This window comes from Phocoena sinus, chromosome 10 (assembly GCF_008692025.1).
Source record: "Phocoena sinus isolate mPhoSin1 chromosome 10, mPhoSin1.pri, whole genome shotgun sequence".
Lineage (NCBI taxonomy): Eukaryota > Metazoa > Chordata > Mammalia > Artiodactyla > Phocoenidae > Phocoena > Phocoena sinus.
Window position 1 is genome coordinate 68,455,894 of NC_045772.1, and position 14,737 is coordinate 68,470,630.

Consider the following 14,737-nt stretch of genomic DNA (forward strand, 5'->3'; position numbering starts at 1 on the left):
TCACAATAGCCCTGCTCGGGGTTTGACTTGTTACTGTAAAGATGCAAAAGGCTGGCACTTCCTTCAAGGCCAGGTCGCCATAAGGAGCAGACGACGGCGTGGCAGTTAACACCCGAGAGAAGCAGCCGTGGAAACTGGAGCCTCCGGATTAGGCAGCAAAACGGGAACCCGATCCTTTGCGTCCTACTTCTGCCTAAATACGCAGAAGGAAAGTTCGTGATTGTTCGTCGGGCACCCTGGGGCATTTCTAGATGACAGCCGGTCTAACACGGGTGCATTTTTGTGGAGATTGCCGGAGGCACCAGCTGGGCGGGGTTGGGGGAGGCCGCTCCCCATGAGGAAGATCACGCTGGTTTCTCCCGAGCCTGCGGTGGGTGGGCGGGGTTACGAGGGGGTCCAGCCACCGCACCACCGCTCAGCTCCCTGCAGCCGCTCCTCCTCCTGCCGGGCGGGAAGCGCCCTCGGGAGGTTTGTTTTTTATGTATTTTCCCCTGTAACTGATTTCTAACCTCATAGCGTTGTGGTCAAAAAAGATGCTTGTTATGATTTCAATTTTCTTAAATTTACTGAGGCTTGATTTGTAAGCCAAGATGTGATCTATCCTAGAGAATGTTCCGTGCACACTTGAGAAGAAAGTGTAATCTGTTGTTTTTGGATGGAATGTCCTATAAATATCAGTTAAATCTATCTGGTCTATTGTGTCATTTAAAGCTTGTGTTTCCTTATTAATTTTCTGTTTGGATGATCTGTCCATTGGTGTAGTGAGGTGTTAAAGTCCCCCACTATTATTGTGTTACTGTCGATTTCCTCTTATATAGCTGTTAGCAGTTGTCTTATGTATTGAGGTGCTCCTATGTCGGGTGCATATATATTTATAATTGTTATATCTTCTTCTTGGATCGATCCCTTGATCATTATGTAGTGTCCTTCCTTGTCTCTTGTAACATTCCTTATTTTAAAGTCTGTTTTATGTGATATGAGTATTGCTACTCCAGCTTTCTTTTGATTTCCATTTGCATGGATATCTTTTTCCATTCCCTCAATTTCAGTCTGTATGTGTCCCTAGGTCTGAAGTGGGTCTCTTGTAGACAGCATATATGTACATCTTGGTTTTGTATCCATTCAGTGAGCCTGTGTGTTTTGGTTGGAGCATTTAATCTATTCACGTTTAAGGTAATTATCGATATGAATGTTCCTATTACTATTTTCTTAATTGTTTTGGGTTTGTTTTCGTAGGTCCTTTTCTTCCCTTGTGTTTCCCACTTAGAGAAGTTCCTTTAGCATTTGTTGTAGGGCTGGTTTGGTGGTGTTGAATCTCTTAGTTTTTGCTTGTCTGTAAAGCATTTGATTTCTCCATCAAATCTGAATGAGATCCTTGCTGGGTAGTGTAATCTTGGCTGTAGGTTCTTCCCTTTCATCAGTTTAAATACATCATGCCACTCCCTTCTGGCTTGTAGAGTTTCTGCTGAGAAATCAGCTGTTAACCTTATGGGAGTTCCCTTTTATGTTATTTGTCGTTTTTCCCTTGCTGCTTTCAATAATTTTCCTTTGTCTTTAATTTTTGCCAATTTGATTACTATGTGTCTTGGCATTTTTCTCCTTGGGTTTATCCTGTATGGGACTCTCTACACTTCCTGGACTTGAGTGGCTATTTCCTTTCCCATGTTAGGGAAGTTTTTGAGTATAATCTCTTCAAATATTTTCTCTGTTCCTTTCTCTCTCTCTTCTCCTTCTGGGACCCCTATAATGCGAATGTTGTTGTATTTAATGTTGTCCCAGAGATCTCTTAGGCTGTCTTCATTTCTTTTCATTCTTTTTTTCTTTATTCTGTTCCGCAGCAGTGAATTCCACCATTCTGTCTTCCAGGTCACTTTTCCGTTCCTTTGACTCAGTTATTCTGCTATTGATTCCTTCTAGTGTATTTTTCTTTTCAGTTATTGTTATTGTTCATCTCTGTTTGTTCGTTCTTTAATTCTTGTAGGTCTTTGTTAGACATTTCTTGCATCTTCTCTATCTTTGCGTCCACTCTTTTTCCGAGGTCCTGGATCATCTTTCCTATCATTATTCTGAATTCTGTTTTTGGAAGGTTGCTTTTCTCCACTTCATTTAGTTGTTTTTCTTGGTTTTTATCTTGTTCCTTCATCTGGTACCTAGCCCTCTGCCTTTTCATCTTGTCTTTCTGTGAATGTGATTTTTGTTCCACAGGCTGCAGGATTTTAGTTCTTGCTTCTGCTGTCTCAGTATTTTTAAAGTTGGAATTTCTGTATACTATAGTAGGTTTTTCAAAGTAGAATATATACTCTTTATGTATATATTATGTATATAATGCAGGAATCTTATATTGTGATAAAACTATATGTAAAAATGAATTCCAAAATTCTATACTATCATTCAATTGAGAAGTTTCTGCACTGGGAAACCCAGTATAGATAACAAGCAGGAAAGTTAAGTTCAAATTAATTCAAATCTCATAGGATAGCAAAAGGTAATAGTCCATTATGATGTTTTTGCCTATATATTTCTCCAGGCATGACAAGTACATGCCAACCATTGTCGTAAGCAACTTTTTATTCTATTTCTTCATTGTTAATGTACTTTATTTAAGGGTACATATGTTCTTTGTACCTATATATCATCTTTTCTCTGTCTTCTGCATCAAATCCAAGGACACTGTCTGCCTTTAACCAAACAAACAAAGAAACCTGTTAGCAGAGCTTTTATTTTAAATGTAAGGCAAAATGAAATGATTGTAAAAATCCAGCCATTGCCATTAACAGAATAGTGTCCTTATATTAGTGGATATTTAAAGGCTTAAATATATAAAATATATATATAAATATAGTGGATATTAAAAGTGTAGTAAGAGGTATTTGTAAAGATTGTGATCAAAGAGACCAAACAACTATGGTTAATGTTTTTCTTGCTTACCATAATTGCTAATTACAAAAATACTTAATGGGAGACAAATATCAACTCATCAAAAATACCTTATTATTTGGATTAGACCAAATATAGACGTGTTTTACAAAATTCATTTCTATTACCAAGAGAAATTTTTTTTCTGATCTGATATACATGTATGTGTATATATATATATTTTTTTTTTTTAAATTTTAATATATCCTCATGCTGGCTAAGAGTTATTTTTTTGATCATAGTTTTTAATTATAAGCAGTACTATCCTTGACAAATCAAGCTATAATAAAGTTTACTGTAGTTATAATAGAAACCTTTTCAGCTGTCATCTCAGTTCATTGGTTTTATTGATATGGGAACTAATAAAAATCAAAGGACGTAGAGAGAAGTAATCATGTAACTTATTTTCAGGAAAACATATATGACAGAATTTAAGTATTTAAGAATTTAAATGTGGCTAAAGTATAATCTTGACCAGGCATGTCCCCAACAATGTTGAAATCAAACCGTTTAAGGAAGATAGTTACTATACTGTATAATTTTGAAGGGAAATCAGTGTACAGTTCTTCTAGTTAAAAGCTATATATTCCATCTTCTCTCTAACCCACTTTTCCTGCTGTGATTTAATTCTTTATTTCTTGACCTTTACTCAGATGAAAAAGGAAATAACTCCTTACTGCCACTCGTACAATATCCCTGAAATGTATTTTGGCTTGTGACCTTTAAATGGTGCAGATAAATAAAATGAATCTCATATCTTCATATGGACCTGATCTGTGGGTCAACATATGTTTGCTTTTCATCTGTATGAAAATGCTTTGATTGTGATTGTCATGGAATAGGTGAGGTCAGGTGAAGAATGGGAAGCTGCCAACTGAGGCAGGAGATGAAACTATCTGAAATGGGAAAGTTAAGAACTGGGGGATTCTTTGTGCGAGAGATGGTAATTGCTTATGGTCACTTGCCCTTCCATGGGTGAGAAGCAGGGTGTAAGGACAGTGTGAAAATGCCTGGACTGTTAAGGGAAGAACACCTGGGCAGTACACTGGAAAGAGCTTACATATGGGTGACACAGCTGTGAGAACAGGGCTTGAAACTGAATAAAAATGCCTCAGGTCTTCCATGACATTTCATTTCCCACTAAGAAAGGATTTTCTGTAAGCACCATTTTAACACTGAGGATGATTTCCTCAATTAAAAAAAAATAGGCACTTTTAGAATTTCCACTGCCAAACTGTTTGTGTTTGAAACATTGAGTCCTATTTGTAACTTTCAAAAAAATATAAATGTTTCATAAAGCCTAATGGTATTTACAGAGATATAAAAGTTAAAAATCTAGCCAAGGTTATTTGGTGTTTGAAACTAAGCATGATAATATTTTTGTGTGAAATCCCTAGACCATTAACATTGCTTTAGTCAGCATTAATAGGAAATGCATGCCAGTGAGATGAAAATTAATTTCCAGTTGAATGCTTTATGTTGGGAGACAACTTGCCTGATTGCAGTTGTTTGAAACGGAGCATATTCTAAGCACTTTGCCTGCTGCCTTTTCTTGGCTGTAGATATTGACGAGTGTGGGACCGGGAGGCACAGCTGTGCCAATGATACCATTTGCTTTAACTTGGATGGTGGATATGATTGCCGATGTCCTCATGGAAAGAATTGCACAGGGGACTGCATCCATGATGGAAAAGTTAAGCACAATGGTCAGATTTGGGTGTTGGAAAATGACAGGTGCTCTGTGTGCTCGTGTCAGGTTAGTATAAACAAAACATTGTAACCATTTTTATTGAGGTGTAATTTGCATATATTTCAAGTGTACAGCTTGATGAACTTAGACAAATGCATATGTCCATTTAACCATCACTCAATTAATAGAACATTTTTACCTACCCAAAATGTTGCCTCAGTCCTTTCTTAGTCCCATAGCCCTAGCCTCGAGCAAACACTGCTTCCAGTTTGTATAGATTAGATTTGTATTTTCTAGAGCCTCATATAAATGGAATCATATAACACAGTTGGCCTTCCGTATCTGCAGGGTCCCCATCCATGGATTCAACCAACTGTGGATTAAAAATATTTGGGGAAAAAAATTCCAGAAAGTTCCAAAAAAGCAAAACTTTAATTCCCCCCACACTGGCAACTGTTTACGTAATATTTACATTGTATTAGATGTTATAAGTAATCTAGAGATAATTTAAAGTAAACGGGAGGGTGTGCATAGGTTATGTGCAAATACTATGCCATTTAATATAAGGGACTTGAGCATCCATGGATTTTGGTATCCACGATACCAAGGGAAGACTGTCCATACTCTTTTGTGTCTGACGCCTTTCTCTCAGCATTATGTTTTGACATTCCTTTATATTCATTACACGTATCAGTAACCCATTCCTTTTTATTACTGAATAGTATTCCATTGTATTGAAATACCACAATGCGTTTATTTATTCATATGGTAAAATTTTGTTTCTAACTATGCTAATGTTTCTATAGTCACAATATCATATTTGAATGAATGCATAAATGAAACCATAATGAATATGGTTATGGTTTCACTTACAGGCCATAATGAATATGGCCTGTAAGTGAAAAATATCTATTTGGGTTATATTTCAGTTTTAGAGAGGTGTTCTATTATGTATACCCAGTTGATAATAGACATTTGAATTATAGTTAAATGAATAATACCAAGGACTCAACTATTATTAAAGAGATTGATAACAGCTTGTACAAATCATAAGGTTAAAATATTCTAGAAACTTAATAATATGTAAAACTTGTTGACTAGCTACCAAATATAAACATATAAGCCCTCACACAAAACAAAATTTAGTTAGTATTCAAATTACTATATTAATAAACAAGTAAATGTATATTTATATATACATACACAATTTATTTACACATAAGAGCCATGCAGTGGTTATCATTTTAACTGGTTAGTTCTGAAAATTTTCTTTCCAGTCAAGTCATTTAAAGAGTAATGTGTGGAAAGAAAATTGGAAGTTCTCCAGCTTAAGTAATTTCTGGGTGTTAGCTACAAAATGGAATTTTAAAGAAAATCAGTTATATTGGGTAAACAGTGTGAGTTATCTCAACTTCCAAATCAACATCTGAGATTATAGATATAGTATGTAATATATATAAAATGTATATATGTGTGTGTATATACACATGTGCACACACACAGATACACACATACATATGATGTTAGTATATTGAGAAGTGGAGGTTTTTGGTAACTGCTTTTTTCCCCTTGTCATACAGAATGGATTTGTAATGTGTCGACGGATGGTCTGTGACTGTGAGAATCCCACGGTTGATCTTTTCTGCTGCCCCGAATGTGACCCAAGGCTGAGCAGTCAGTGCCTCCATCAAAATGGGGAAACCTTGTACAACAGTGGTGACACCTGGGTCCAGAATTGCCAACAGTGCCGCTGCTTGGTAAGTTCAGCTACGTGAATTTCAGGGAAACGTTTAAACCCAGAATTGAAATCGTAAAACAACCTTGCCCTGCCCCCCTGCACCGATATTTGGTACCTGGCCATAGTGTTGGGAGTTACAAAAAGTGAACCTGGTTAGGATGATAAGGTGATGGTTATGCATTCAGGGCCTGAGAAGGAATATCTGGGGGTAGATGAGGTACACCATGTCATGTCAGGCTTTCAGGACTATCTCCAGAGCTCAAAAGAAGAAAAGGCTCTCCTGGCTTCTCAGCTTAGGTTTACTTAGAGGCAGTTATGAACAGAATAATGGCATTCAAAAAACATCACTTTTTCCAGTAGACCTTTTGTTAATCCATTTCTATCAATTATGCTTAGATGTAAGAAAACAAAAACAAAAAAAGCACACTTTTTTTTTCTTTCTAAAGATTGTTACTGTCAATGCTGTTCTGGTGGGCACCCTGTTTTACACATAATATGGATATGCAATAAATACTAGAATCTTAGAATCGAATGTATATATTTATGAAACTTCTACTGGAAACAATAGGTTAAAAAGAAAATGAAGACTTGATAAAGAAAATGAAGACTTGATAGGGAAAATACCAATCATTTTTTCATTTAAACAAATTTCTTATTTCTTTCTAGTGGTGTAAATAAAAAGGAAAATTGGTCTATATGTCTTTATAGAAGAAAGTTTCACAGATGCTACTTTTAAAGTTAGGACTAGTTTCCTTTCTATTTGTGTGAAGATATTTTTAAGGCAATGCTTTTTTGTTGCTTCCTTTTTATACTTTCAACCCAAAAATCAATTGAAAGAGCAAGGTCAGTTTCTGTACCTGAAGGCTGCTTTCATCTCCAAGACCCTGAGACTCAGAATTATGAAGAAAATAGGAAACAGGTGGGAACTAAATTTTAAAAAGGTCCAATTCACACAATTTTCTCATGTGGAATAAAAAAGACTGAAATCAGCTCCTAGTTTCGTTTTGTTTTTTCCAGAGTCCCTACACTGAGGAACGTATAAATGAACAAAGAAAAACTGTCAAATTTCCTTCATATTTCAGTTTACTTTCTTGTCAGTGGACAAAACTTTGTTTTTTCAGAAGGGAATAAGTGAGAAGGTAGGGGGAAAAGATTGTGAAAATGAAAAAAGCATCTCATAGGCAGAAACTAAAAACCTCTTCTGTAGTAAACAATTCTCCTTTGTCATGGGAAAGAGAAGGGCATGCAAATTTGTTTGTTTTAAGAGAAAGAGTTTTTGCTTTCCTTTATTGTTTTTCTTGTTTAACCCCTGAAGACTGTTTTATAATCCATCTGCAGTATAGGTCTCATCTCTCTGATAGGGATTTTGTGGATTCCCTGCAAGATTCATAGCTGTGAAGGTCTGAGTATAAGTGTCCATCAAATAAATTGAGTATTCGGTAAACACTGCTCTCTCCCTCCTCACCTCCCTCCACGCCCTCCCTCCCCCTCCCTTTGCCCTTGTTCATCTGCTTTCCTTATAGCAAGGGGAAGTTGACTGTTGGCCCCTGCCTTGCCCAGAGGTGGAGTGTGAATTCAGTGTCCTCCTAGAGAATGAGTGCTGCCCGCGCTGTGTCACCGACCCTTGCCAGGCCGACACCATCCGTAATGACATCACCAAAACTTGCCTGGACGAGATGAATGTGGTTCGCTTCACTGGGTCCTCTTGGATCAAACATGGCACTGAGTGTACTCTCTGCCAGTGCAAGGTAAAGCCCATTCATTATATTCAAGTGGGGAGCACTTGGCCAGCTGCACCCAGGATTCACAGACACTAATGTGCTTAACCTGGCCAATGGGAAGCATCTTCTTTCCTATTTCCTGTTCAAACAGAGATGGGAGCAGGGCCACTCAGCTTTATTAGTGCCAAGGCTGACTGTCCCGTGCATCCTCTAATGCATATTCAGGGAGAAGCAGGTGCTTGGTCAGAAACCAGAATGATGGGTTACTAATATCACCAGAACAGAAAGAACCTACGTAAATTGCCCTAAAGCATCTAACTGTACACATCTTAAAAAAAAATAGTACAACACCAAACTTCATGTTTCTTTCATGATAGAAGACAATATTATTTTATTGATTTTTATCTAGTCCTTTTATGAGATAAGATATATCAGCAAAGTGAACATATTACGTTTTCCAAAGTGAAAATCAATATGGCAAAAATGGGCATATTTCTTGGTTTGTGGTGGTGAGTTACATTGCGTTGAAAAATTTAAGATCTGTTGTTTACCATATTTTATTCCTACGGCTGGAGAAAAAATCATTATAAAGATTTTTCTTTTTATTCTCATAGGAAAATAGAGCATTGTGCCTTTTGCTTCACTGAGAATAGAAATACTGGTAATGTAGACAAAGTATATAGAATTCACAGATGGTGACAAAGTTGAAAGCATTAGAATCAACACTAGAACTAAGTAAATAATCTGGAAAGCTTAACAAGAAGAAAGCAAAGATGTCAGATTTTTCCCTCCATAGCACAGCCAAATATCTATAACTGCTCTGGTTCTTTAAGTGAGCATTTCCATTTAATTGTTTTTTTCAATAGAGCAATTTCATTCAGATTCATGTAGTACAAATTTCTTACTAGAGTGGCTTGATGTAACAGGACAAAGAAATGTGAAATGCTTTAAGTTTTGAGATGCTATTATCTATTTCAAACAAAAATTTCTAGCTCTTTCAATTAATGCAATTTGTCAATCAAGCACAGCTTTTCGGGGAACATTTAATGCAGTTTTCTAAAAGTGCATTAGCACATTTGGAAGTTACTTTTACTACTAAAAGTTACTAATAATGTATATGCAGTGCTGCTTTAATATACATTTTTTAAAATAGATCTTTACTGGAGTATAATTGCTTCACAATACTGTGTTAGTTTCTGTTGTACACCAAAGTGAATCAGCCACATGCATACATATGTCCCCATATCCCCTCCCTCTTGAGCCTCCCTCCCACCCTCCCTATATACATTTGATATGAGTACATTTGAGTACATTTAATGGTGCATTATCTAGAAACTTTAGCATTCATGACCAATAGGGAAATACTTTCTGACATTTAATTGCCAAATAGAGTTGAGACTCTTTACACTCTTTATCTAACTGTTAGATTATTGTTCTGAGCAATGTCAACAAATACATATACCAGGTGATAGAATGTAAAACCAGATACAGCTCAGACAGGTACTTCCAACAAGAAAGATGCATTCAGCAATAGGCAGAAAAACATTAGAGTGTTTTCTGAGGAAAAGAGTGTGAATGAGCTTGTCATTCACCACCTTACAAACAACTACTAGGATCTTTTGGCTTATGATAGAAATATAGTCCAGAAAGTGTATTTTGACATTAAATTCATTTCTTGTCAGATAAGTGCCGATTCTCAGAGGTTACTATTTGATGCCATTTCCCTCTTCCCTTCTTATTAACTAGGAGTTATAAGAATATCCTCAATGTTACCAAATGAATCCCTAATACTCATCTTATTATGTTTATTTTGTGCTATTTTAAAAATGAAACTTATGCCAAACAAGCTTGAGAGATTTCATTGGAGGTGAGCATCCTTTACAATTTGGTGCTTTCAGAGCACTGTTTTCACTTATCATCTCCCCATCCTACCACTTCTGAGTTACTTGTTTTAGTCAATAAATACAAATTACGTGGGGTATTGTGCCAGAACCAGGGTAGAATGATAAGCAAAAATGGGTACAATCATTCCTGGAAATTTTTGCCCAGCAGCTTCTAGAGCTCTGCTGTCCAGTACAGTAGCCAGTAACCACACATGGCTATTTAAATTCATTGAAATTAAGTTAAAAATCCAATCCTCAGTCACACTAGCAACATTTCAAATGCTCACACATGCTAGTGGCTCTCATATTAGATAGCATATATAGAGAACCTTTCTGTCATCGCAGAATATTGTATTGGAAAGCGCTGGCCTAGAGGTGAAGAATGTGGCATCTGGAATCAGGCTACCTGGATTGAAAGCCTGGTCAACCTCACTAGCAATGTCACCTCAAGGGATATTTATTAATCTCTCTGTGGCTCCATCTTTCTCATCTAAAAATGGGAATACTAATAATACTTACCTAGGAATAATTATAGTACCTACTTGAGAAAGTTGCTATAAGAATTAAGTGAGAAGATCCATACAAAGTTTCCGACACATTTCATATGCATTCAGAGTAAGTGCTCAATAAATGTTGACTATTATTATTGTAAGTAGTGGAGTATAGAAACATTAATTAAGTCATGAAACAGGTAAAGACAACATTACAAACTCTGATGGATGCTCTAAAGGAACGTTGCACTGTGCTAAGAGGCTGTACAACGCATGAACCAGTTTTACTTCCTGAGGAATTAAGAGTTAGCTGGGAGAAATACAGTTATGAGTTTCCCTTCCCTTTTTAAAGATCTCTTCAAATGTAATTTGCTTAGGTTAAAAAAAAAAGTTTCCTCCACTCGGAAGTTGAATTCTTGCATCAAAAAAGAATTACTAATTTTGTCTTTCCTAAATCTAATAGAGACTACACACCCTTATGATGGGTCAGAGAGTTTTCAGGCAATTATGTTTTGAGCTCCAGACAATAAAGAGGGATGTACCCAGTTAAGAAATAAAGAGGGAGGAGGTATTAGAGAGTCATTCCCTTTAATAAATTATCACTGAGTGGGACACTTGGGAAATTGGAAACTGGAGGGCCACGTTTAACTCCTGGGGAGACTAGATACAATACTGAGATAATTGAGGTATGGAAAAAAATAGTTTTATATAGATGAAGCTCCTAACTTTCTAAATGTTGCCTTCATCTATTAGAAACCATAAACTTAAAGTTTGGAAAGTGGACATCTGTGCTAAAATTAGAATAGATAACTAAATTTATCTATGGAAAGAAATACCCCATTAATAAACAATATTATAATGAATACTTTAATATGTGATCAGGAGAGCTTCGCAAATCAAAACAGGAAGAAAGGATTATTCTATAAATACTGGAATGACTGGACAGCAGTTTGAAGGATGTAAGTTGTATATACTATTATATTATGTATCAAAACAAATTCCATGTGGAAAAAGTGATAAATATTAAAAATAAATCAAAGCAAAGATAAATAATCAAATATTTACCAAAATTCTTGAAGGAATATGCCTTTTCTAATTTAAAAGTGATAAAATCTACCTCAAAGAAAATTTAGAGCTTCTATAGATAAACAAAATTAGCAAAATAGATCACAACTAGACACTAAAAGATATTTTCAACAGACATGATTTCTTTATTAGATTAAAAATATATGAAAATTAATTTTAGAATACTTATTTCCCCATAAATAAATCAACAAAGGATGAATAAACAATTTACTAAAGAATACAGCTATCAAAAAAGAGGAAATCAATAGGATTTGAGAAGATGGTGGAAGAGTAAGAGGCGGAGATCACCTTCCTCCCCACAAATACATCAGAAATACATCTACATGTGGAACAACTCCTACAGAACACCCACTGAACGCTGGCAGAAGACCTTCAGACCTCCCAAAAGGCAAGAAACTCCCAACGTACCTGGGTACGGCAAAAGAAAAAAGAAAAAACAGAGACAAAAGAATAGGGACGGGACCTGCACCAGTGGGAGGGAGCCGTGAAGGAGGAAAGGTTTCCACACACTAGGAAGTCCCTTTGTGGGCGGAGACTATGGGTGGTGGAGGGGGGAAGCTTCAGAGCCATGGAGGAGAGCACAGCAACAGGGGTGTGGAGGGCAAAGCAGAGAGATTCCCGAACAGAGGATCGGTGCGACCAGCACTCACCAGCCCAAGAGGCTTGTCTGCTCACCCGCCGGAGTGGGTGAAGGCTGGGAGCTGAGTCTCAGGCTTTGGTCCGATCGTAGGGAGAGGACTGGCGGCGTGAACACAGTCTGAAGGGGTTAGTGCACCACGGCTAGCTGGGAGGGATTCTGGAAACAAGCCTGGACCTGCAGAAGAGGCAAGAAACTTTTTCTTGCCTCTTTGTTTCCTGGTGCGCAAGGAGAGGGGATTAAGAGCGCTGCTTGAAGGAGGTCCAGAGACAGGTGCGAGCCGTGGCTAACAGCGTGGACCCCAGAGACAGGCATGAGACGCTAAGGCTGCTGCTGCGGTCACCAAGAAGCCTGTGTGTGAGCACAGGTCACTCTCCACACCTCCGTTCCGGGGAGCCTGTGCAGCCCGCCACTGCCAGGGTCCCAGGATCTAGGGACAACTTCTCCGGGAGAACGCACGGCACGCCTCAGGCTGTTGTAACGTCACGCTGGCCTCTGCCACCGGGCTCGCCCTGCACTCCGTGCCCCTCCTCCCTCCCGGGCTGAGTGAGCCAGAGCCCCCGAAGCAGCTGCTCCTTTAACCCGGTCCTGTCTGAGCAAAGAACAGACACCCTCAGGCGACCTACCCGCAGAGGCGGGGCCAAATCCAAAGCTGAACCCTGGGAGCTGTGCGAACAAAGAAGAGAAAGGGAAATCTCTCCCAGCAGCCTCAAGAGCAATGGATTAAATCTCCACAATCAACTTGATGTACCCTGCATCTGTAGAATACCTGAATAGACAAAGAATCATTCCAAATTGAGGAGGTGGACTTTGAGACCAAGATAGACTATTTTTTCCCTTTTTCCTCTTTTTGTGAGTATGTGTACATTTCTGTGTGAGATTTTCTCTGTATAGCTTTGCTTTCACCATTTGTGCTAGGGTTCTGTCTGTCCATTGTTTTTTTTTTTTTAAGTTTAAAATTTTTTTTCTTAATATTTTTTATTTTAATAACTTTATTTTATCTTATTTTATTTTATCCTCTTTCTTTCTTTCTATTTATTCTCCCTTTTATTCTGAGCCGTGTGGAGGACAGGCTTTTGGTGCTCCAGCCAGATGTCAGGGCTGTGCCTCTGAGGTGGGAGAGCCAACTTCAAGACACTGGTCCACAAGAGACCTCCCAGCTCCACGTAATATCACACGGCAAAAATCTCCCAGAAATCTCCATCTCAACACCAGCACCCAGCTTCACTCAACAACCAGCAAACTAAAGTGCTGGACACCCTATGCCAAACAACTAGCAAGACAGGAACACAATCCCACCCATTAGCAGAGAGGCTGCCTAAGATCATAGTAAGTCCACAGACACCCCAAAACACACCACCAGACGTGGACCTGCCCACTAGAGAGACAAGATCCAGCCTCATCCACCAGAATACAGGCACTCGTCCCCTCCACCAGGAAGCCTGCACAACCCACTGAACCAACTTTAGCCACTGGAGACAGACATCAAAAACAACTGGAACTATGAACCTGCAGCCTGCAAAAAGAGCCCCCAAACACAGTAAGATAAGCAAAATGAGAAGACAGAAAAACACACAGCAGATGAAGGAGCAAGATAAAAATGCACCAGACCTAACAAATGAAGAGGAAATAGGCAGTATACCTGAAAAAGAATTCAGAATAATGATAGTAAAGATCCAAAATCTTGGAAATAAAATAAAGAAAATGCAAGAAACATTTAACAAGGATCTAGAAGAACTAAAGAGAAACAAGCAATGATGAACAGCACAATAAATGAAATTAAAAATACTCTAGAAGGGATCAATATCAGAATAACTGAGGCAGAAGAATGGATAAGTGACCTGGAGATAAAATAATAGAAGTAACTACTGCAGAGCAGAATAAAGAAAAAAGAATGAAAAGAAATGAGGACAGTCTCAGAGACCTCTGGGACAACATTAAACGCACCAACATTTGGATTATAGGGGTCCCAGAAGAAAAAGAGAAAAAGAAAGGGACTGAGAAAATATTTGAAGAGATTATAGTTGAAAACATCCCCAATATGGGAAAGGAAATAGTTAAGCAAGTCCAGGAAGCACAGAGAGTCCCATACAGGATAAATCCAAGGAGAAGCATGCCAAGACACATAATAATCAAACTGTCAAAAATTAAATACAAAGAAAACATATTAAAAGCAGCAAGGGAAAAACAACAAATAACACACAAGGGAATCCCCATAAGGTTAACAGCTGATCTTTCAGCAGAAACTCTGCAAGCCAGAAAGGAGTGGCAGGACATATTTAAAGTGATGAAGCAGAAAAATCTACAACCAAGATTACTGTACCCAGCAAGGATCTCATTCAGATTTGATGGCGAAATTAAAACCATTACAGACAAGCAAAAGCTGAGAGAGTTCAGCACCACCAAACCATCTTTACAACAAATGCTAAAGGAAATTCTCCAGGCAGGAAACACAAGAGAAGGAAAAGGCCTACCATAACACACCCGAAACAATTAAGAAAATGGGAATAGGGACATACATATCGATAATTACGTTCAATGTAAATGGATTAAATGCTCCAACCAAAAGACACAG

General features: G+C 37.9%; 1 protein-coding gene across 3 annotated transcripts in view; it reads left to right on the forward strand.

Annotated features, from left to right (window-relative positions):
* The window catches only part of NELL2 (neural EGFL like 2), a 402,299-nt gene that overhangs the window by 376,576 nt on the left and 10,986 nt on the right, over positions 1 to 14,737 (forward strand). For 2 of the 3 annotated variants that reach the window (XM_032646188.1, XM_032646187.1), the window contains exons 18-20: positions 4,479 to 4,672; positions 6,187 to 6,363; positions 7,868 to 8,092. In XM_032646188.1, coding sequence (XP_032502079.1) covers positions 4,479 to 4,672; positions 6,187 to 6,363; positions 7,868 to 8,092 — 596 coding nt within the window. Of the gene's footprint in view, positions 1 to 4,478; positions 4,673 to 6,186; positions 6,364 to 7,867; positions 8,093 to 11,321; positions 11,399 to 14,737 lie in introns of all 3 variants that reach the window. The other variant, XM_032646186.1, reaches the window with a different exon arrangement.